Source organism: Pseudophryne corroboree, chromosome 2 (genome assembly GCF_028390025.1).
Source record: "Pseudophryne corroboree isolate aPseCor3 chromosome 2, aPseCor3.hap2, whole genome shotgun sequence".
Taxonomy (NCBI): domain Eukaryota; kingdom Metazoa; phylum Chordata; class Amphibia; order Anura; family Myobatrachidae; genus Pseudophryne; species Pseudophryne corroboree.
This window is the reverse complement of record NC_086445.1, coordinates 741,883,372-741,908,859: the sequence shown is the minus strand read 5'-3', so window position 1 is coordinate 741,908,859 and position 25,488 is coordinate 741,883,372. Positions and strand designations below refer to the sequence as shown.

Here is a 25,488-nt window from a genome sequence, read left to right as displayed (position 1 = left end):
CTCATAAACCACAAAAAAAGAAAACATGTCTATAAGGATTAAACCTTCTGTCATTCAGCAGAATGATCCCTACAGGACATATATCTCTTGCTAATTCACTATGGTCACGGAGGCCACAATCATTTTTCACACAGGCTAAAAGTGAATATATTAACAGTGCAAGATTTATGCTGCCAGCATTAAAAAAAAATGAAGGATGGGGAGGAACATGTTACAAATGATGAAATGTGCCTTGGGGATCAAGAGAGAGAAGTAACAAATCTGAAATTAAAAGAAAAAAAAATGCGCATCAGATTGACAGTGGCTGGCAGGGCTGGATTAACCATTATCCAAAATAAGCACGTGCTTAGGGCATCAAGGGAATTAATAAAATAGTAATAATAGAGGTTAATGATATATATATGCAAGATTAGTTTTGAGGATCTGATCAAAGACTTTGCAATTAGAAAAGTAGGAGAAAACTTTTCATATATGAAGTGGAAGTATACAAAAACAAACATTTTCCATTTTACTGTAAGTTTTGTTTAATTTCCAGAAAACATTTTATTTTACAGTTTATTATTGTTTATATTTTGAATTACAGTAGAAATATATGGGGGCCTCAAAACTTTTTAAGGGCTTCTAAAGGACTTAGGGGGTTATTCAGAGTCCGTAGGAGTTTTTGCGCCCAGCACAGGGCAAGGCCACCCAGTATGTGTAGCGACGCCCAGCGATACAAATGCATAATAGAATGGGAGTTAGAGGTAGACCCCCTGCATAAGCAGTCAGGCTGCGTGTACAGGCAGTCCTGCACCATGTTTCCTATCGCAAGAAATGCAGAGGATATCATCGGGCTACCCTGAAAACGGCCATGACACACCTGCATTTCTTACTCCACCCCCTTCCTCTCAACGCCGCCCATGAACACCAACCATCTGGCAATGCGCAGATGGGCAAAAATCGTCAGTTTGCGAAATTCTCAACATTGCGTCCACCTCTGAATACCTCTCGTAATCCGACCTGGTGTGGCTGGGGCTTTAAGATATATTGAGTCAACATACAGTAACTGTTGAGCGTAACACAGGACAACAGTTGTTCTTTACATCCACTCATATGACAAGGCTATTCAGTGGGAGGCAGTTTTGATTTTGCACTATGGGCCTAAAGTGAAGCAAAAAAACACAAAGTAACTGTGCACCTGGGCAAATGCATGTTGCACTGTATGTGGGGCAGATGTAAGATGTGCAGAGAGATTCAGATGTGAGAGGGGCATGTCTAAACTTAAATCTAAATTGCAGTGTAAAAATAAAGCACAATGCAGGCTAACGGCCGATACTGACTACATTGCGCCCAGAGGCATGTAGTCAGTATCGCCTGTACACACTATCTTTTCTTGCAATGCCGATCCCGCGGGATGACACATCGGCATCTCAAGTGGATACACACAGTGCGATATGCCCTATGTTTCTGAGTGATATGGACTATATAGTCGATATCACACAGAAAATAGCACCATGTGTATGCAGCTTAACATTTGTGGGCTACATGCAAAAGCAGCAAGCATTTACCCTGCACAGAAATAAATATAAATGTATCTGCTCCCCTTGTATTGCAACATGGTTTGGTCCAGATACAAAGTAACTTTTTTGGGGGGCTTTATTTCCAAGTCAGAATCAGGTCCTACTGTAAATGCATAGTTGTCAAATGAATGCATTGGCTATGCTTTACCGGCAGTCGGGATCTCGTCGGTCAGCATACTGATGCTGGGATCTCCGCCGCAAGATGCCGGCAGGGGGGCGAGCGCAACAAAGCCCTATGCGGGCTTGCTGTGCCCGCCACGCTGCAGGCTAGGTGGCTCGCTGCACTTGCCACAGGTTCTTTTCCCTCCCACTAGTGAATAGCCCTGGATCCCCCGCCGGCATTAAGGCGGCCGGTATACTGGTGTCGATATGCTTACTGCCGGGATCCCAAATGAATTGGTCACCCATCAACTGCATATACTTTGTAAAAAGCTGTCATTGTCTTGCACTATAAACAGTCCAACTGTTATTTTTTGTTTTTGTTTTAAGCAAATTAAATTAATCAACATCAGTTTCAGTTCCGATATGTGTGGCACTACAGTCCTATCTCTTTTATCTTGGCAGAATCAGTTTCAGGTCATTGTGCACTTATAGCTTGTGCTTAGTTTTACAAGCTACTATGTGCAAAGTTACATAAAGGAAGGCAACCCATTATACTAATGGAAATTAGTGGTTCAAAAAAACATCCTGAAATGTGTCACTGTTTGAAAAATCTGATCATGTACTAACTCTATGTGAGAAAATCAGCTTAAGCACTGTTGAAAGAGAACATTAGAGGTAATCAGGAAATGTCATTCACACTTGTACTGATTTCTAGATTATGTTACGAGCTATAGGCTTGATGCAGGTTCTTTTATTTCAGGTATTATTTAAAGGCGCAAAGCAGAATAAAGTCAATGTAACATTACAGCTCATAAATTTGCAGAATTTATATTTACATGATAAATGGGTTCTCAGTCATGCAAGTGGACGTACTATACTCAAGTATTACAAAGGGTTAGCCAAATAAGGCAGCTTTACATAATGCATGTTTCTGACAGAATTACTAATTAATCAGTAATGCAAATGTACATTTTTCATGCGGGTAGATTCTATAATGAGCAGTGTACATAGAATGGATTGCCCTCTAAACCTCTCACGCTAATGCGGTTCCTTTCATCATCAAGGAATGAAAAGTAACTTTTATTAGGTGTGATTTGTTTAGGATGAAATGTAGTCTGTCCACATACATAAGGGGTGACCCTCAACTTGAAATCAAGTAGAAAAGTAGAACTTTTCTTCTTGAACAGGAATAAAAAAAAATAAAAGTTTTAAATGTGCACACAAAATCAAATAGAACTGCAATCATTCGTATCAGTGTATCTACCATAAGGTGGTACTCACAATTGACATGGCAGCATTATACAGATGTGCCAAAATATTACTACCACTCACATATGACGTGAATGACATGGACTATCTTCTAGCGACGACGCAAGTCAAGGTCAGTGATTCAGATGGTAAGGGTAGATATAGCCTTTCCAAAACAACAAGGCACGAGGGGTGCTCTAGATCCGCCTTGGAGAATACCTACCAACATTGGTGCAAGAAGATGAAAGAAATAATGAACTGCCAACAGGGTATTTGGCGGTCAAGACTCATGGTTGAGAAAGGTCAATGGTGGAACAATTCGCAGAAAAGTTTCAAATGATGGCATCAAACCATGTTGCACACAGAGTGCCTATGCTAACTCCTGGCCACCATCCTATAATGAGCACATGAGCATAGGAACAGGGCCTAAGATTAATGGAAGAAGGGCCCCTTGTACGATTAATTAAAAATTATGTTGCAACATATGGATGGCCAGATACCTATAGTACGTATACCTCATTTACCTTGGGAAAGGATGACACCATAATGCATTGTAGGGAGAAACAAACCAGTGGAGGCAGGATAAAGCTTTCGGCAATGTTCTGCTGGGCAACCCTGGTTTTGGTCATTGATGTAGGCATTAATTTGAAGCCTAAACATCTGTGGATCAGCTATATTCTTTCATGGCAATGGTATTCTCAGATGGCAATGCCCTCTTTCAGCATGATAATGCACCTTGCTACACTGCATGGATTGTTCAAGAATGGTTTGAGGAACATGAAGATGAATTCAAGGGGGTAAATTTACTAAGATAGGAGTTTTATTTAAGATGGGATGTTGCCCATAGCAACCAATCAGATTCCACTTCTCATTTATCTAGCACCTTCTAGAACATAATACCTGGAATCTGATTGCTTGCTATGGGCAACATCCCATCTTAAATGGAACTCCCATCTTAGTAAATTTACCCCATGGTGTTGACCTGGCCTCCAAAGTCATCAGATCTCCACCTGGCAATATACAGTGCAGGCATTAAAGGATCGGTTGGTAACATCTGGTACTAAATACCACAGGACACCTTTAAGACACCTGTCTTGTAGAGTTCATGCGTTAGGGGGTCAGATCTATTTTGGTGACACATGGGGAAGCAACTTCACATTAGGCAGGTTGTTAAATGTTTGTGTCTGGGGGTGATTCAGACCTGATCGTAGAGGTGTTAAATTTAGCACAGCTACGATCAGTTTCTCTGAGATGTAGGGGGCCGCCCAGCACAGGGCTAGTCCACCCCACATGTCAGGCTCTAACCCCCGTCCCCCCTGCACGGGTGCGAAAGCACTGCATGGTGGCAATGCTTTTACACCCGCCAAGTAGCTTCCTACCTGCGCAGCCTAGCTGTGCTACCAGGCGGCCACCCACCGCATTCAGGGTCGCAGTGGCTGCGTGTGACATCACACAGCCGCCGCGGCCCACCCCCACAATGGTCCGGACCGCTCCCCACCAACGGCGCGCCCCACCAGTGCCCCCTCCCGCCTGATTGACAGGCAGAGGCGATTGCAGCCCTGAGATACTTTCACATCTCACTGCGCCGCAAGGGGTGTGCGGGCGCACTCCCCAAAGGGCTTCAGACTGCGGTCGCTGCCGTTGCAGCGATCAGGTCTGAATTAGGCCCTTTGTGCAGTCTGCATCTGCTTGCAATACTGTACTCCACCCTGCATCTTAAATCAAGTCTTCACAAGTATTAGATTCAAGCTCCTATAATGCCATCAGTAATCCCTTGAACCGCTATAGGCCACACAAGGCAACAGGAAGAAGGTTGTAGTACAGTAAGTGGACAATTGTTTTAAATCGAACAACCCATTTAACACATTTTATACAGCTTGAACTTTGTCGTTTTTTCACCCATGCTGTTTTACTTCATTGCTCAGATTAAGATTTCATCTATCCGGCCCAGTCACTGTTAAGTCAGCAAGAGCTTAACAACCACTGAGTTGTCAGTTTGCACTCTGCAGCCACTCACCAGCCTAGCATCTCTTCAGAGCACATTGGCCCAGGGCTAGAGTTAAAAATAAAAAAAAGAGGTGAATTGGAAGAAAATATTTCATTTTAAATACTGTATATTTTATTATCCAGAGGCACACTGTCACGAGGGGATGGATTCTACTAGTACACCAGATAGAATGAATTTAAGTTTTAATTGTATATATATATATTTATTTTTATTTTTTTTCCCAATAAATGTTTATTGATTTATAAAAGAATAACAAAATAAAGAAGACAGCATACATAGTTTAACTGGTAATATAAAAAAATACAATCCAATATGTATAAGCAGTGACAGTTAAACATAGCTGTTGTGGCCAATTATATATAGACTCAGTGGCCCTCATTCCGAGTTGTTCGCTCGCTAGCTGCTTTTAGCAGCATTGCACACGCTAAGCCGCCGCCTACTGGGAGTGAATCTTAGCTTTGCAGAATTGCGAACGAAAGATTTGCATAATTGCGAATAGAAATTTATTTGCAGTTTCTGAGTAGCTTGGGACTACTCTGCCACTGCGATCAGTTCAGTCAGTTTCGTTCCTGGTTTGACGTCACAAACACACCCAGCGTTCGCCCAGACACTCCCCCGTTTCTCCAGCCACTCCCCCGTTTTTCCCAGAAACGGCAGCGTTTTTCCGCACACACCCATAAAACGGCCAGTTTCCGCCCAGAACACCCACTTCCTGTCAATCACACTCCGATCACCAGAACGATGAAAAATCCTCGTTATGCCGTGAGTAAAATACCTAACTTTTGTGTAAAATAACTAAGCGCATGCGCTCTCTGCGAAACTTGCGCATGCGCAGTAAGCAACTAATCGCAATATAGCGAAACTCGGCAACGAGCGAACAACTCGGAATGAGGGCAAGTGTCCAGGTAAATACCTCACAACCTAAGTCAAACCAGGCCTCTCTAAATAAAAGCTGTCTGGGCAAAACATTTCTTAACACTAAAACATACAAAGAAAAAAGGGACAGAAAAGAGAACAGGGTGGAAGAAAGAGAATCAGAGAGAGGGAGGGGAGGGTAAAGACAGAGTGGACTTTCCTAGGTCCAGTCGGATCAAGGAGCATAAATATCAACACCTAGCTCCAATTAACAATAAGACAGTTAGAAATCGGAAATAGAGGTCACTGTGAAGGGCCCAAGTTAGAGCACTAATGTCGCGTATGCTTGTGAGGACTTAAATTCCAACCAAGGGGACCAAATAGTCGTGAATCTTCGGTGTCACCCGCAATTCTTCCATAGACATATACCAGTCCACTCTGACAACCCATTCCCTCATAGTAGGAGGTTCAATAGATTGCCAGCGAACCGGAATAACCGCTTTGGCTGCGCTATTGAGAAACTTTAGTAAAGAGTTTTTGTAGGTCGACAGGGGCCATGTAACACAGTTGAGAAGCCAGAAGGCAGACTCAGAGGGAACCTCCGAACCCACTATCAATTTTGAGATTGCAATGAATTTATTCCGAGCAGTCCCACCAGACATGCATCGGGGAGCCCGTTTCATTGTTACATCTCCAGCACATGTCTGGTACATCAGGGAACATTTTAGCCAGTGTTAGGGGGCACCTGTACCACCGAGATAAAACTTTGAAATGTGTTTCGAGGACTGAATAACTTGAGGAGCTTACAAAGGTGGTTTGGAAGCTTTTCTCCCAGTCCTCCTATGATATATCTATCTATATGTCATGGCCCCAATCCCTGGTATACTTAGGGAGATCTGGGAATTTGTTCACAATCAGAAATCTATAACATTTTGAGAGAAAGTGCAATGGGCGAGATGGGTCTGAGCACAAATTCTCAAAAATCGTTAATGGTCTAGTCAGGCTTGGGCAGACATTACTCCCCAGGGTGAAGTGTTTCAGTTGAAGGTATTTCCAAATCTCCGAAGGCGGGAGATTCCACTTTGATTGCATCGAAGGGAAGGGGATTATCTCTCCACGCTCCACCAGCTGGCCAGCACGCGTCACCCCCACCAGTTTCCAGGAGTCAAACCCCCGGCCTGAGACTGCCGGCGGGAAATCTGGGTTATAGAACAGTGGGATCAGAGGAGAGTATTTGGAAGAAATATACGGGAGAACCCTAAGTCTATTCCAGCGTGAAAGTGTACGGCCAATGGTAGGATGGTCTATATGTGGTATCTTTGAGCGCCAAGGGTAGTAAGCAATGGGGGCAGGTAACACTGTTCCATCGATATGGACCCATTGTTTTGTGTCATGTGGGCGTGACCATTCCAAAACTCTATGGAGAACAATAGCATCATAATACAGTGTGAAATGCGGTAGTAGAAGACCGCCCTTATGTTTAGGACGAAAAAGTATGGCATGTTGAAAACGAGGCCTTTTGTCCCCCCAAACAAAATCCCTAACTAAATTGTGTAGATCTCTGAACCAAGTTTTGGGAATGGAAACTGGGAGTGCCTGGAGGAGATAGAGGACTCTCGGCAAAACGTTCATTTTAATAACACTGAGCCTCCCCAACCAGGATAATCTCCTGTTACCCCAGTCCCGGAACTCGGAGCGAAGTAAGGAGAGTAATTTTTAGAAATTTTCATCAAAAAGGAGTGATAAATCTTTGTGTAAAGTGACCCCCAGGTATTTAAAGCTAGAGGGGTGCCAATGGAAGGGGAAAGATTGTTTAAAGACGTCAAGAGCTTGGGAGGGCACTGATACGGTCACTGCCACTGACTTAGAGAGGTTGATCTTAAAATTTGACAGGGAGCCATATCTATCTAGTTCGGACATCAGATTAGGAACAGATACCACTGGGTTCGATATAATAGCTAGCAGACATCTGCGAACAGCGCGAGTTTGTATTCTCTGCCCCCCACCGTGAGTACAGAGATGTTTAGATTTAGCCTAATGGATCCTGCCAAGGCTTCCATACAAAGGACGACGATTAAGGGCGAAAGAGGACACCCTGGTCTAGTACCGTTCCTAATCAGAACTGGGCGGGACAGTTTCCGTCCATGGATGACGTTGGGCTTCAAATTCCCGATTAATTTTGCCGATCAGGGCCAATGGCTGTCCCTACCCGACCTCCAACAGAAGACTCCTTCGTACTCGCTTAATCCCTTTCAATTTCTACAAATCCGCCATTTCCTAGGTTCTCTGCCCCCCTCGACCTTACTTCGAGCCCTCACCCCCTTTGAAAGCTTATGCATTAACTCCCACCTCTCCAAAGTTTTAATCTCCCAACTTTACTCCCTTTTACTAAATTCTTCCCTTCCCTCCTCCCGGCCCCACGAACTTGCTTGGGAACGTGACCTTGGGCCTCCCCCAGAGACCGAAGATTGGGAGGACATGAGATTGGGGATAGCTAAATGCTCTATTGCTACTGCTTTTAAGGAGACGGCCTAGAAAATTTACTACCGCTGGTATTACACTCCTGACAGACTTAAACTCTTTCCGTCTTCCTCCCCTAATTGTTGGAGGAACTGCGGAGCTAGAGGCACTATGCTACACATATGGTGGACCTGCCCGTCCATCATCCCCTTCTGGAACCTAGTTCACTCCCTCCTTAACTCGCTTCTGGATTCCCCCGTGCTGAAGGATCCCTGGATCTTTTTGCTGTGTTACCCTCCCCCGACGCTTAACAAATTATCCCAAAAACTGGCTACACATATCCTATCGGCGGCGAAATCGTTGATAGCCCTTAATTGGAAGAACCCCTCTTCGCCCTCTCTCCCGTCTCTCAAAACTAAAATTTGGCATGTTGCGTCCATGGAAAAGATTACATATTATCTCCATGACCGGGGCCATATTTTTGAGCAGGTTTGGGCCCCCTGGCTCGCTGCTGAACGCAGATCGCTGTCCCCCCCCCCCTTTTCCTCCTAGCTCCTTCCGCAGACCCATGGGCATCGCCCGCTGCTCCGACTCCATTGCCTCCTTCCTCGTCTTCTCTTTCTTCTCCCTATCTCCTCTTCTTTTTCTCATCCTTACCCTCTCTCGTCTCCTCCCTGACCTGTCTCTCCCTCTCTCTCCTGCTCTTACTATTTCCAGGATATGCACTGTGATTAGGTTATACCGTGGTTTCCCTCCCCCCGCCCCCTCCCCTAATCTCATTCTTGATCACTATTGTTCATTTTTCTGATTGTTCTTGCTGTTTATTTTAAAATTGTGGTTCCTGCTGGACGTTGGGTCTTATGACCACCTGTCCCATATGTCCATGTAATGTTTACCTATCCTGTTTAACCACATACAAATAAAGAATTTAAAAAAAAAAAAAAGAACTGGGCGGGACAGGTCCCCATTAATTTTGATCCTTGATGTTGGAAAATTATACAGTGCCAGAATGCGGCCCAAGCTGACAGGCCCCAACCCCAAGTATCACAGGACCCCCTCCATAAATATCAAATCAATTCTATCGAAGGCCTTCTCGGCATCAGTAGAGAGCACAACTATTGGGTTATGGCTATGCAAAGCTAAATGCATCAAATCGATGATTTTGGTCGTATTGTCACGAGCTTCCCTCCCAGGTATGAAACCCACTTGGTCTGAATGCACAATATTGGGGAGTAGTAGCTTCTATCTGTTTGCTATAAGTTTAGAAAACAGCTTGATGTCTGTGTTAAGGATTGATATCGGGCGGTAACTGGCACATTGAGCCAGGTCTTTCCCTTCTTTTGGTATAACCATGATGAAAGCCTCTAGTGATTGAGGGGAAAAACCACGGTTGTCGGAAACCTCATTGAACGCCAATAGCATCTTAGGCAAAAGAGAGTCTTTAAAAAGCTTATAATAAGAGATGGTATAGCCATCGGGGCCCGGACTCTTTCCAGAAGGAGCCGCCTTAAGAGCTTGTTCCAATTCCGGGAGAGAAAAAGGGGAGTCTAGCCAGGCGCTTTCATCCTCCGATATTCTGGGGAGCCCCGTGTCACAGAGGTACCTCTCCACCAAATCCCGGGTAGTCGACAATGACCCTGGGGATCTAGATTCCTGAAGATTATATAATTTAGTATAATAAGAGTGGAATGCCTCAGCTATGTCCTTTGTGAGGGTGCGGCGGGTCCCCGCCGCATCCTGTATCGACTGGATAAATAGAGTGGCCCTCTGCGCGCAGAGCGCCCTAGCCAGAAGCTTCCCTGGTTTGTTACCCCATTGAAAAAAGCGATTTCTACAAAGCCTATAATCCCTCTTGATGTCCGCAAACAACAAGGTATTGAGAGCTGCTCTCGTCTCGGTCAGTGCAGTCAGCACCGGAGGAGACGGGCCCGCCTTGTGTATTGTCTCCAAGTCCCTCAGCCGCTGAAGTAAAGCAGTTTTTTCCCCCAGCCTTTCTTTTTTTTAGCATTGAACCTAGCTGGATAAGCTTCCCCCGCAGAACACACTTGTGAGCTTCCCATACCGTGACTCGGGAGACATCTGGCGTCTCATTTGTTATAAAATAATTCTCTATTGTCTCGAGTAGCTGGGGTTGGAACCTCGTGTCCATTAAAATTTGTTCGTTCAACAGCCAAGTACATTGTTTGGAGTGTGGATAGGACGTCTCCAGAGTCAGGGAGATAGGAGCATGATCCGACCGGGTAATTAAGCCAATACCAGTTTCCCTAACTAGATGCAGAAATCTGTGGGGCAAGAGAAGATAATCTAACCTGGAGTAGGTGTCGTGCGGCCTGGAATAGAACGTATAGTCCCTGTCCACGGGGTGCTGGAGCCTCCAGGTGTGAACCAGCTGGTGGTCGTGGAGAGAGCGACGCACTCTACGGTGCGATGCTAGGGAGGGCCTAGCCGGTGTCCCAGAGACATCCACCTCCGGCTGGAGAGTCCAATTAAGATCACCTCCAATAACTGAGATACCCTCAACCAAAGGGGCAATACGATTGAGAGCCTTCACTAAGAAACTAGGTTGTGATTGATTGGGGACGTATAAATTAATAAACGTATACAGCTGATCAAACAGTTTACAAATTACCAGGAGTGTTCTGCCCTCCTCTAAAGATATAGACATAATTTCTCGAAAAAGTAGGCGTTTGGACAGCAAAATAGCAACACCCAAAGATTTACCTTTGCTGTTGTTGTTATAAAAGGAGTGTGGGTAGTTACGATCTCTGAGAACGGGGCTACTCCCACTTTGAAGTGCGTTTCCTGTAAAAAAGCAACATCAGCCCTGAATGCAAAAAGGTCCCTAAGCACCCTCGAGCGTTTCTCCGGGATGTTAAGGCCCCTCACATTGAGGGAAACCAATTTTATAGTTGTCGCTTTGAGGTCAACCGCCATCATCTAGAGAACAGAGGACAATGCAGAGTCCAACAAGGAGGGCAGAGCAACTCTCAAAACAGAGGACCACACATTGGGGGGGGAGGGGGGGGGGAGTAAAGAGAGAAAGAAAGAAACAGAAGCAAAGAGTACATGAGGAAATTCGTTCAAAGAACCTCATTCGTTCAAAGAACTCAGTCAAAAGTCGGCAAATGAAACTAGGAACATAGAAGTAGAACACACTACCGCCTCTCGGGAGCTCGGATGCGTTAGTCGCATCGGAGACCAAGAATACTCGGGCGGTGCAGGGGCGATCTGGGGGTCAGTGCCGGCCCCAGCCCCAACAGGAACATTGATATCACAGTCAGAAATATAGCTAAGATTTCTAACACACAACTACAAAACAACTTAGAAAAATAGCATATAGCATGAAATAGATACCACCAACTCAATCAGGTCGGGTGAATGCTTGTCGAGTCAAGTATGATCCCGATGCCTCAAGCACATCTCCAAAGGGAGTATGCGCCCTGCAGCAAGGAAATCCCTCGAATCGGCAATAAACCTTTTAAACTAGAGTCATTTGAAATTGCTAAAGTAATTGTCCCAAACCATGTAGAGACCCTCATTTCTTTGCCGACTGCGTGAGGGAGCGCTGCTCCCTAGGGGATTTTAAGTTACGGTGGACGAGGTGCCAGTCATTGTCCGGGTGAGAGAGTTCTGGTGGAACACTGCATGTCAGGGGCTCCTGCCAGTCTGGGAGAGTGACCAGTGGGACACCAAGCGCTTGACAGTAAATCGGAGGAGTCTTTAAAGGAGAACAGTTTCCCATTTTGTGAGACCTGAAGGCCAAAAGGAAAGCTCCATCTATATTTAATACCCAACTTCCGGACCTCCGCAGTGAGTGGGTGTAGAGCTCTTCGCTTTTGAACGGTCGTCCACGATAGGTCCTGGAAGATCTGAATTCTATGAGATGCAGTCTCTATCACATCCATGCGACGGGTTTTGCGGAGGATCTCCTCCTTTTCTGTGTAATAATGTAAGCGGCAGATGACGTCGCGGGGGCGGTCAGACGGTGCGCCTCTGGGTCTCAGGGCTCAGTGTGCCTTATCGAACTCGATTGTTGAAGCAGGATCACAGCCCAAGAGTTCATTAAAAACTGTTGTGAGGAAATCAATAAGGCAATCAGGCGAGATGTCATCCGAGCCCCCCCCGAACCCTCAAATTATTTCTCCTTCTGCAAGTTATCTAAATCTTCTACACGGTCTTGAAGCTGTTGAAGGCTTGATGCCTGCTTAATAACTGTGGCTCTAAGGGCATTGTGTGCTGCTGCCGTGTCTGAAGAGTAGCCTTCCAATGAGGTTAAGCGGGAGCCGAAGTGCGTTATTTCGGACTGAGCCACGGCAATCTCTGAGCGGACAGTTTCCCTGACCCTACCCTCCAAATGCTCAAAGTCCTGTTTCGTTGGGAGGGCCTGAAGAAGGTTCAGAATCTGAGAGAGGCTTCCCGGATCCGTTGTGGTGTGTAGGTCTGCCACTTGGGACCCCGCTTGAGAAGCCGAATCCGAGAGGCGAGAGACGTTGGGTCGAAGGCAAAGAGATATCTATCGTGGGGAGCCCTGGGGAAGGAGAAATTGCCTCATATCAGCAGAAGTCGGAGTATCCATTGCATGCGTCGGAGTGACCTTTTGTGACTTCCTCCCTCTCCCTTGCGATCCTTTCTTACCTCTCACCATGAGGCACTTTAGCTACATCAGTAGAACATCAGGACTAGTGTTGTGTGATTAGAGCAACATCCCGTCAGGGTCAGCGCCGGCACGCAACCCCAGAATCTAAGTGGCTAGCCGGACATCAGTGTGGAAGTAAACTTGCAGAGAAGAAACAGTAAGCATGTATAGCCACAGTGGAGCGACACAGCATCACACGTTATGAACAGTAGGTAAAATGACAAAAATCCAGACGCTGTATCACAGGTTTGGCAGTGGAGCGATATAGTGGGAGCTGGACGTAAAGTAAATATTGAAAGAGGTAGAGGTGTCAGCAGCACACAGCCTGCCAGGTCCGCAAAACAGGGAGTACTTGGGAAGGAGAGGTGTGTCTGGGCACTGCACAGGGCCTCACAGGGGATAGACAGCATATATGGGAGCAGTGTGCAAGCAGTGTTAGGGGAAAAAGCTGCAGGAGGCCCTAGGCACAGACTCACCAGGGGCTGTCAGCCCTGGAGGAGAGTGGACACGCTGCCAGCCACAAGATGGCCACCACCCAGCTGCCAGATCGGGTCTCCCCGCGGACTGTCCAGCTGTTAGCCGCTGCCAGCCAGAGGGAGTCAGCCAAGCGGGAGTGTAAGGTATGGGGGTCGGGGCCCAGGAGCTCCGAGGGGCCGCTCAGCAAGTGTAGCAGGGCCGAGCGGCGCCAACCGCAAGATGGCCGCCGCCCGCCCGCAACACGCGTCCCGGCCGTTACCTCCAGCGGGTCCCTCTGTCTCCGATCTCCTGCAGGGGTCCAGGCCCATCGGGTGATGCGTCCTGCGGTAGGGAGCGGCGCCCAAACGGAGGAGGGGGTCCCCGACGCAGGCCGCGCCGGGCCCGGCAGGCAGTCATCCTAAGCGGCTTGCTTCCAGAATCAAGGACCCGGCTTCCACGAAGGAGGTAGGCCGCAATCCGCAGGCAGCGCAGGTCCCCCCCGATTCCGCAGCACTAACCCCCAAACGCAGGGCAGTTCAGCTGGCTCAGGTGGCTATACCATGGCCAGTGGGCAATCAGATTCCAAATTTGGGCTCAGTTACAGGGAGATGCAGGCCAGAGCTTCACAGAAACACAGCCTTCCCTGATGCCGGCCAGGCCACGCCCCCCGTATATATATATTTTGAATTCAGTCAAATGTAATTCATAATAATAACCGTCATACTTACATAGATTTCTTTAACAAAAGAGTGAAACTATAGGGAAAAATACAATGATTTGAAATAAACAAATGAAATATGCGCAAGCATTGTTTCCCAAACTCCGCCATTACAGTCCAGGTTTTAAGGATATACATACTTGAGCAACAGGTGACTTAATTAGTAGCTCAGTCAGTTTGATCGCCATCTGGACTCAAGAATGGATATCCTTAAAATATGGACTGTAATGGCTGAGTTTGGGAATCTCTGTGTGCAAATATTAGTTATCCATCAATTACAGACGATTTACATACAGCAGAATAGCTATTATTTTCAGGTATTTGAAACAAACCCTTCGCAGACTTCGCAAATATCTGGTACTCAGTCAGTGCCATCAAATACGTAAATGAAGCCTTGTTATTGGTGTGGGTGAAATAGTATATATTTAGAGTGGTGTTTAGCTTACATCAATATCAATACATATATATATATATATATATATATATATATATATATATATATATATATATATATATATATAAAAAACTTTTCATAAGGGAGTTCATATTTCTGAGAAAGCAGGGCACACATCAACAATTACCAGTTTTGGACACAATTAATTGTCCCTTTCCTCATCTATGAAAAATCTTAAGGGGATGGTATAGATATCCTGGCAGTTATCATCCTGACTGTCAAAATGCCAATGGAGCCCGATGAGTATTTAAACCCTTTCCCTAACCCCTCCTGCAGCCTAATCCTAATCACCTCTGCATCCTAACTGTAACCCTCCCCCTAGTGTTTAACCCCTACCCTAGTACTTACTGTCAGGATTCTGTCAGGAAGCCGCTGTCGGCATTCCAACCGTCGGGATGGTGACTACCGGGACGTAGTTATACTGTCTTTAGTCAAGAATGTTTACAAACTTTTGCTAAGTATTTGTAGCATCTTTTAGTAGATTATCCTGGAACAAAAGTTAGGAAAAGACCATTGCAAAAGTCTTAGAGTGTAATAAATAAGTATGACCCTGCAAGCAAGCTTACTTAAGACCACCCCTCTGCGCATGTGCAGGACCCATTTAGCGTGTGTGTGTGTGTACGGGTTCTGCAACGTCGGAAGCAGTTCGGCATCAGACTGTCATTGATAGACAGTCTGATGCCATTTTGGGGCAGGGAGGGGGCGGCGATGACCTCCATTTGTGAAAATGGAGGCGTGTTGCCACCGTTTAGGGGGAGGGAAGAGGCCAAAGATCTCCGTGGTTGCACAGAGATTTCCTGGTCTATGTGATGAGCGGCCTGCGAGTTTCTCATGAGTGCTGCAACCCACCCGATGGTGAGTGAGTGATGCGATGCTGCGTCCTAGGACGACTTTCAGATCACTACTTTGGCAGGAGGCGTCTGCTTGTAACAGCACCCCCTGCTGCAATACCATAAGGAGCTACCACTTCTGCTTTGATAGTAACTCCAACCACATCTGAATTGGGCCCATTGTATAGTTAGTAACGAGAGAGGAATCACTGAACTGGAATCATATAAAACACAGCATTCCACATTACTGAAAAGGCTTTCCCCACTTTAGTTATTCAGGATCATTTGTTAGGAATACTTCAAGTCAATTTTGGGATGCAACTCCTTGGCACCATTAATTAATAAACATTCAGACAAAAAAGGGGAGGGAGATAGAAAGTATTTTGTTGAAGCAGAACCAGGGCCCACATACAGTATAAATATTAACCTTTACTCTGTATATGTTAAAATAGTTTAAACGTTACACATATTGTAATAAATAATTAAAAATCTCAAAATAAAAAAACAGAACGTGAAAAATAAGAGAAAAGTGAGTTACTTAAAAGACTGTGGCCCTGATTCAGAGATGGACGTAATGCTGAGGTTTTCATAAGTGGGCAAAGTTTTTTCTATTGCGCATGAGTGGCACTGCGCAAGTACTGCGAGGGAATTAAGACTGTGGTTGTAGTGCAGACTGATTGAGAGGTAGTATCTAGGGGAATAGAATAAATGCAGATGCGCTGGGACCATTTTGGGGATGTGCCGCAGGCAGGGAACTGTGTCCTCGTATGCCAGGCGTTGGCCACGGCATCTTAGTTCTGAGCGGCATTCTAAGTCTAACCCTCTGGCACTTTCTCTTCATTTGATCCCACAAGTGAAGATGAAGTATCAACACTCTTTTCATCCTCCTACTCCACTACCTCTCCTCTTGATCCTATACCCTCACAGGTCAGTAAAACTTTGTCTCCTGTGCTTATCCCAACCTTAACTAAAATCTGTAATCTCTCTCTCTCTACTGGTATCTTTCCCTCTCTGTTTAAACATGCAGTCATTACTCCCATTCTAAAAATAAGAATTTACTCACCGGTAATTCTATTTCTCGTAGTCCGTAGTGGATGCTGGGAACTCCGTAAGGACCATGGGGAATAGACGGGCTCCGCAGGAGACTGGGCACTCTAAAAGAAAGATTAGGTACTATCTGGTGTGCACTGGCTCCTCCCTCTATGCCCCTCCTCCAGACCTCAGTTAAGGAAACTGTGCTCGGAAGAGCTGACACAAGGAAAGGATTTGGAATCCAGGGTAAGACTCATACCAATCACACCGTACAACTTGTGATAACCATACCCAGTTAACAATATGAACAACAACTGAGCCTCAGTAACAGATGGCTCATAACAATAACCCTTTAGTTAAGCAATAACTATATACATGTATTGCAGAGAGTCCGCACTTGGGACGGGCGCCCAGCATCCACTACGGACTACGAGAAATAGAATTACCGGTGAGTAAATTCTTATTTTCTTTGACGTCCTAGTGGATGCTGGGAACTCCGTAAGGACCATGGGGATTATACCAAAGCTCCCAAACGGGCGGGAGAGTGCGGATGACTCTGCAGCACCGAATGAGCAAAGGCAAGGTCCTCCTCAGCCAGGGTATCAAACTTGTAGAACTTAGCAAATGTGTTTGAACCCGACCAAGTAGCAGCTCGGCAAAGCTGTAAAGCCGAGACCCCTCGGGCAGCCGCCCAAGAAGAGCCCACCTTCCTTGTGGAATGGGCTTTTACCGATTTAGGATGCGGTAACCCTGCCGCAGAATGAGCTTGCTGAATCGTGTTACAGATCCAGCGCGCAATAGTTTGCTTTGAAGCAGGAGCACCCAGCTTGTTGGGTGCATGCAGGATAAACAGCGAGTCAGTTTTCCTGACTCCAGCCGTCCTGGCTACATAGATTTTCAAAGCCCTGACTACATCCAGTAACTTGGAGTCCTCCAAGTCCAGAGTAGCCGCAGGCACCACAATAGGTTGGTTCAAATGAAACGCTGATACTACCTTAGGGAGAAATTGGGGACGAGTCCTCAATTCTGCCCTGTCCATATGGAAGATAAGATAAGGGCTTTTACATGACAAAGCCGCCAATTCTGACACACGCCTAGCCGAAGCTAAGGCCAATAGCATAACCACTTTCCACGTGAGATATTTTAGCTCCACGGTCTTAAGTGGCTCAAACCAGTGGGATTTCAGGAAATCCAACACAACGTTAAGATCCCACGGTGCCACTGGAGGCACAAAAGGGGGCTGAATATGCAGCACTCCCTTAACAAACGTCTGAACTTCAGGCAGTGAAGCCAGTTCTTTTTGAAAGAAAATAGATAGGGCCGAAATCTGGACCTTTATGGACCCCAATTTTAGGCCCATAGTCACACCTGACTGTAGGAAGTGCAGAAATCGCCCCAGCTGGAATTCCTCTGTCGGGGCCTTCCTGGCCTCACATCAGGCAACATATTTCAGCCATATGCGGTGATAATGATTTGCTGTCACATCCTTCCTAGCTTTTATCAGCGTAGGAATCACTTCATCTGGAATGCCCTATTCCATTAGGATCCGGCGTTCAACCGCCATGCCGTCAAACGCAGCCGCTGTAAGTCTTGGAACAGACAGGGCCCCTGCTGTAACAGGTCCTGTCTGAGAGGCAGAGGCCATGGGTCCTATGAGATCATTTCTTGTAGTTCTGGGTACCAAGTTCTTCTTGGCCAATCCGGAACGATGAGTATAGTTCTTACTCCTCTCTTTCTTACTATCCTCAGTACCTTGGATATGAGAGGAAGAGGAGGGAACACATAAACCGACTGGTACACCCACGGTGTCACTAGTGCGTCCACAGCTATCGCCTGAGGGTCCCTTGACCTGGCGCAATATTTTGTTAGCTTTTTGTTGAGGCGGGACACCATCATGTCCACCTGTCGCCGTTCCCAACGGTTTACAATCTGCGTGAAGACTTCTGGATGAAGTCCCCACTCTCCCGGGTGGAGGTCGTGCCTGCTGAGGAAATCTGCTTCCCAGTTGTCCACTCCCGGAATGAACACTGCTGACAGTGCTAGCACGTGATTCTCCGCCCATCGGAGAATCCTTGTGGCTTCTGCCATCGCCATCCTGCTTCTTGTGCCGCCCTGGCGGTTTACATGGGCGACCGCCGTGATGTTGTCTGATTGAATCAGCACTGGTTGGTTTTGAAGCAGGGGCTCTGCTTGACTCAGGGCGTTGTAAATGGCCCTTAGCTCCAGTATATTTATGTGTAGTGAAGTCTCCTGACTTGACCACTGTCCTTGGAAGTTCCTTCCCTGAGTGACTGCCCCCCATCCTCGGAGGCTTGCATCCGTGGTCACCAGGACCTAGTCCTGTATGCCGAATCTGCGGCCCTCGAGAAGATGAGCACTCTGCAGCCACCACAACAGAGACACCCTGGCCCTTGGGGACAGGGTGATCAACCGATGCATCTGAAGATGCGATCCGGACCATTTGTCTAACAGATCCCACTGGAAGATCCTTGCATGGAACCTGCCGAAGGGAATTGCTTCGTAAGAAGCCACCATCTTTCCCAGGACTCGCGTGCAGTGATGCACCGACACCTGTTTTGGTTTCAGGAGGTCCCTGACCAGAGAGGACAATTCCTGGGCCTTCTCCACCGGGAGAAACACCTTCTTCTGTTCTGTGTCCAGAATCATGCCCAGGAAAAGCAGACGCGTCGCAGGAATCAGCTGCGACTTTGGGATATTCAGAATCCAGCCGTGCTGTTGCAACACTTCCCGAGAGAGTGCTACGCTGACTAACAACTGCTCTCTGGACCTCGCCTTTATAAGGAGATCGTCCAAGTACGGGATAATTATAACTCCCTTCTTCCGAAGGAGTATCATCATTTCGGCCATTACCTTGGTAAATACTCTCGGTGCCGTGGTCAGACCAAACGGCAACGTCTGGAATTGGTAATGACAATCCTGTACCACAAACCTGAGGTACTCCTGGTGAGGTGGGTAAATGGGGACATGCAAGTAAGCATTCTTGATGTCCAGCGACACCATAAAATCCCCCTCTTCCAGGCTTGCAATAACCGCCCTGAGCGATTCCATTTTGAACTTGAACTTCCTTATATAAGTGTTCAAGGATTTTAAATTCAGAATGGGTCTCACCGAACCGTCTGGTTTCGGTACCACAAACATTGTGGAATTGTAACCCCGTCCCTGTTGAAGGAGGGGAACCTTGATTATCACCTGCTGGAGGTACAGCTTGTGAATTGCCGCCAGTACTACCTCCCTTTCCCTGGGAGCAGCTGGCAAGGCTGATTTGAGGTAACGGCGAGGGGGAGTCGCCTCGAACTCCAGCTTGTATCCCTGAGATACAATTTGTACAGCCCAGAGATCCACTTGTGAGCGAACGCACTGGTTGCTGAAGTTTCGGAGACGCGCCCCCACCACACCCGGCTCCGCCTGTGGAGCCCCAGCGTCATGCGGTGGACTTAGAGGAAGCGGGGGAGGATTTTTGTTCCTGGGAACTGGCTGCCTGGTGCAGCTTCTTTCCTCTACCCCTGCCTCTGGGCAGAAAGGATGCGCCTCTGATCCGCTTGCCTTTCTGAGGCCGAAAGGACTGTACATGATAATACGGTGCTTTCTTAGGCTGTGAGGGAACCTGAGGTAAAAAAGTTGACTTCCCGGCTGTTGCCGTGGATACGAGGTCCGAGAGACCGTCCCCAAACAATTCCTCACCCTTATAAGGCAAAACCTCCATGTGTCTTTTAGAATCAGCATCACCTGTCCACTGCCGAGTCCATAATACTCTTCTTGCAGAAATGGACATTGCATTAATTCTAGATGCCAGCAGGCAAATGTCCCTCTGTGCATCCCGCATATATAAGACGACGTCTTTTATATGTTCTATGGTTAGCAAAATAGTATCCCTGTCGAGGGAATCAATGTTGTCTGACAGGGAATCAGACCATGCGGCTGCAGCACTACACATCCATGCTGAAGCAATAGCAGGTCTCAGTATAGTACCTGAGTGTGTATACACAGACTTCAGGATAGCTTCCTGCTTTCTATCCGCAGGCTCCTTTAGGGCGGCCGTATCCTGAGACGGCAGTGCCACCTTTTTTGATAAGCGTGTGAGCGCCTTGTCCACCCTAGGGGATGTCTCCCAACGTAACCTGTCCGTTGGCGGGAAAGGGTACGCCATCAGTAACCTCTTAGAAATCACTAGTTTCTTATCGGGGGAACTCCACGCTTCCTCACACAATTCATTTAATTCATCAGATGGGGGAAAAGTCACTGGCTGCTTTTTCTCCCAAAACATAATACCCTTCTTGGTAGTAACCGGGTTAACATCAGAAATGTGCAATACATTTTTCATTGCAGTTTTCATGCATCGGATGGCTTTTGTAGACTGTGCATTTGTCTCATCCTCATCTACACTGGAGTCAGACTCCGTGTTGACATCTGTGTCTACCATCTGAGCTAGCGGGCGTTTATGAGCCCCTGATGGCCTCTGAGACGCCTGGGCAGGAGCGGGCTGAGATCCCGGCTGTCCCAAGGCTGCTGTGTCATCGAACCTTTTATGTAAGGAGTTGACACTGTCTGTTAAGACCTTCCACATATCCATCCAATCCGGTGTCGGCCCCGTCGGGGGCGACACCACACTTATCTGCCCTTGCTCCGCCTCCACGTAACCCTCCTCATCAAACATGTCGACACAGCCGTACCGACACACCGCACACACACAGGGAATGCTCTGACTGAGGACAGGACCCCACAAAATCCTTTGGGGAGACAGAGAGAGAGTATGCCAGCACACACCACAGCGCTATATAACACAGGGATTTACACTATAATGAGTGATTTTTCCCAATAGCTGCTTATCATCCTATTTGCGCCTAAATTTATGTGCCCCCCCTCTCTTTTTTACCCTTCTTGTACAGGATACTGCAGGGGAGAGCCTGGGGAACGTCCTTCCAGCGGAGCTGTGAAGAGAAAATGGCGCTGGTGTGCTGAGGAAGAAGGCCCCGCCCCCTCAGCGGCGGGCTTCTCCGGCGTTTTGTATAGCTTAATGGCGGGGGTTTTTACACATATACATTTTTCCAGACTGTATTATGTGTATATATTGCCAAATGGTATTCTTATTGCTGCCCAGGGCGTCCCCCCCCCAGCGCCCTGCACCCTACAGTGACCGGAGTGTGTGGTGTGCAGTGGGAGCAATGGCGCACAGCTGCAGTGCTGTGCGCTACCTTAATGAAGACCGGAGTCTTCTGCTGCCGATTTCATCTCCTTCTTCTGTCTTCTGGCTCTGCAAGGGGGACGGCGGCGCGGCTCCGGGAACGGACGATCGAGGTCAGGCCCTGTGTTCGAACCCTCTGGAGCTAATGGTGTCCAGTAGCCTAAGAAGCACAAGCTAGCTGCACGCAGGTAGGTTTGCTTCTCTCCCCTCAGTCCCACGTAGCAGTGAGTCTGTTGCCAGCAGATCTCACTGAAAATAAAAAACCTAACAAATACTTTCTTTCTAGCAAGCTCAGGAGAGCCCACTAGGAGCACCCAGCTCTGGCCGGGCACAGATTCTAACTGAGGTCTGGAGGAGGGGCATAGAGGGAGGAGCCAGTGCACACCAGATAGTACCTAATCTTTCTTTTAGAGTGCCCAGTCTCCTGCGGAGCCCGTCTATTCCCCATGGTCCTTACGGAGTTCCCAGCATCCACTAGGACGTCAGAGAAAAAACACAACTCTGACCCAAACACACTCTCTAACTACCGTCCCATTTCTCAGCTACCCAGTCCCTCCAAGCTACTTGAGAGGCTTGCCTACACTCGCCTTACACACTTTCTTAACTCGCACAACTTATTGGACCCACTTCAGTCAGGCTTTCGTGCCCAACGCTCCACAGAGACGGCACTGACCAAAGTAGTGAATGATCTAGTCACTGCTAGATCAAAAGGCCATTACACACTACTTATTCTTCTAGATCTCTCTAGAGATTTTGACACTGTTGACCACTCTCTTCTCATACAAACACTACAATTCCTAGGTCTTCAGGACACAGCCCTTTCTTGGTTCTCATCCTACCTATCTAATCGCTCTTTCAGTGTTCACTTCTCTGATTCTACCTCCTCTTCTCTACCTATATCAGTTGGAGTACCGCAAGGCTCAGTCTTAGGTCCTCTGCTTTTCTCAATCTATACCTCCTCTCTTGGTAAACTAATCAGCTCCTTTGGATTTCAGTATCATTTGTACGCTGATGATACTCAAATCTACCTATCCTCCCCAGATTTGTCACCACCAGTATTGGCTCGTGTCACTGGATGCCTGTCTGCCATTTCATCTTGGATGTCATCTCGCCACCTCAAACTCAACATTTCCAAAACCAAATTATTTTCCCACCAGCTAAGAGTAGTTACCAACCTGATATCTCTATAACTGTTGACAATGCAACTATCCACCCCACCCCACAAGCTCGTTGCCTAGGTGTCACCCTTGACTCTGAACTGTCCTTTGTTCCACACATTCAATCTGTCTATAAATCATGTAACATGCACCTTAAAAACATATCCAAAATACGCCCTCATCTTACACAAGACACTGCAAAAACTCTAATCCATGCACTCATCATCTCCCGCATTGATTATTGTAATAGTCTCCTTACTGGTCTTCCCAAACATAGGCTATCACCACTTCAATCCATTTTAAATGCAGCTGCGAGGCTAATCTTCCTCGCCAGACGTTCTTCATCTGCTGATCCGCTCTGTCAGTCCCTGCATTGGTTACCGGTTTTCTACCGTGTCAAATATAAAATACTTTTACTTACATACAAGGCTATTAACCAAACTGCACCATCATACATCTCCTCACTCATCTCAAAATATCTCCCTACCAGACCTCTCCGCTCTGCACAAGATCTGCGTCTCTCATCCACATGTATTACCTGTTCCCACTCAAAATTACAGGACTTCATCCGGGCTTCACCCACTCTGTGGAATGCACTCCCATGCACAATAAGACTCTCCTTTAGTCTCCAAACCTTTAAACATTCTCTGAAAACTCATCTCTTCAGACAAGCCTACCAAATTTCAGACCCACACACATAACCTTAACAGCTTCCCTATCAAGTTACATCCCCTCTGTACAGTCCACATAAACTCACATTTTGTCTTCCAACATTGCTGGGTGATCATATCATATACAACCCATTAAGAACCTAGCAGCCTGGGGAACCATTATGTAACAGGTAGCATCTATCCTTGTGTATCAATGCCTATTTCCCTATAGATTGTAAGCTTGCGAGCAGGGCCTTCCTACCTCTGTCTGTCTGTCTGTCTTTGCCCAGTTTTGTTCTATAATTGTTGTTCTAATTGTAAAGCGCAAGGGAATATGCTGCGCTATATAAGAAACTGCTAATAAATAAATTAATAAGGGGTCCCCACAACTTGGATGGTGCGATTAATGGTGCATTATCAGTGGATTTAAGACGCTGGCAGCGAGCTTCTCTATACATAAGGCAGCATCAGCAAAATAAGCGTATCTTCTCTATTCTGCAGGGTACAAAGACGCAGCAGTGACGGGATTTGCATCCACCTCCGAGTCAGACCTTGTGTGCCTTGTTTCCAGAAATGACTGGTTATTTTTATTCCAGGTGTATATGTAATTACTAATGTATATATACTCTACGAAAGTGTATTTACAAGGGAATTAGCACTGCAAGGGAACTGTGATCCATTACAATGACAATGATCATAGTATGGAACCTGCTAGTCTGACTCACATAACTATATTTAACTATTGTTGCAAATAAAGATTAGTTTGGATAAGCATCATCCTGCAGTTACAATAAACCCACATAATATTCTCGTTATACAGTTCTGTTGACTTACGGATTGGATTGGACTTTAATTCCCTGAGGCATGATCAGGTGGTGTGGCCAGGGCCGATGCAAAAAACACAAAAGGGTAACAGCCACTTTGGTTTTCAGATTTCAAGCACCTTTCTTACCACTCTAATAAACAGCCTATTCATGTCCTTTCTAGCCTCCTCATATTCCTATCCAGTATATGCCTCAGAGCCCTCAGGAGACTGCCGGTCACATTACCGGCACCTACATCCCGCACCACCCTGATCCTGACAGTCGGCATGCCGACTAGCAGGGACTATTCACACTCGTGGGTGTCCACGACACCCATAGAGTGGGAATAGAACCTGTGGCAAGCGCAGCTCGCCACAGAGCCCCCAGCGTGGCAATCACAGAGAGCCTGCAAGGGGACTCGTTGCGCTTGTACCCCCCCGCGCGCCTTAAAGGCAGGGATCCTGACGTCGGGATGCTGATCGCTGGTAACCCATACCTAATCACTCTAATGCCAATATTCCATCCCAGAACTCCCTCATGCCAGAGTATAAGCCAGCGCCCCTTCGTGCGCTGATGTCTGCACAGAAACACCCTCCTGCCATTATGTAATCCCAGAGGTTCCCTCTTGCTCATTAGTCAGCCCAGAGGCCCACTATTGCTCATTAGTCAGCCCTTCATCTTGACCTTGTGTCTGCCCAGAACTCACCCCCCCCCCCCCTCTCTCTTGCACCTGTGTCTGGCCAGAGCCCCTCTCTTGCCTTTGATTGCTCAGAGGCCTCCTCTTACCCTTATGTCTGCCTAAAGCCCCCTCATGCCCTGATGTCCGCCCAGAGCCCCATTATTCCTCCACTGCTGGCACTAGTGGGTGGAAGGGAGGAGTGGCAGAGACGGCAATGGCACTAACCCATGTGAGAATTCCTATATAGTATGTGGTACTGTCCCACATGAGAATTCTTACACAGATGTAAGGAATAACCACAGCAAAATAGCCATGGTGGCACTTGACAGTCCAGCCCAAATTGAACATAATAACTTTAACTTGAAATAGCCAAATGTTCTGTAATTAGACTAAATATAATAACCAATAATACAAGCAATAGTTGGTTCATATTTTGAGAATACTTACAAGGTATTGTTCTCAAATACAGGTTATCTCTAATCACTTGCTGTAGTTTGTGATCTATAGATCCTTTCTGAAACTGTAGGCTCAGATAGTGGCGCAGGTCCTTGTTGATAACTTTACCTGCAATCACAAAGACACACTGATTATTGGAATGCTTATATTTTTTTTAATTTACAGTTCAATAGTTTAACAAA

At 46.7% G+C, this 25,488-nt stretch overlaps 1 protein-coding gene across 2 annotated transcripts in view; it reads right to left on the bottom strand.

Annotated features, from left to right (window-relative positions):
• MAGI3 (membrane associated guanylate kinase, WW and PDZ domain containing 3) overlaps positions 1-25,488 on the bottom strand; it is a 676,662-nt gene that overhangs the window by 411,764 nt on the left and 239,410 nt on the right. For both annotated transcript variants that reach the window (XM_063955402.1, XM_063955400.1), the window contains exon 2: positions 25,298-25,414. In XM_063955402.1, coding sequence (XP_063811472.1) covers positions 25,298-25,414 — 117 coding nt within the window. The remainder of the gene's footprint in view (positions 1-25,297; positions 25,415-25,488) is intronic.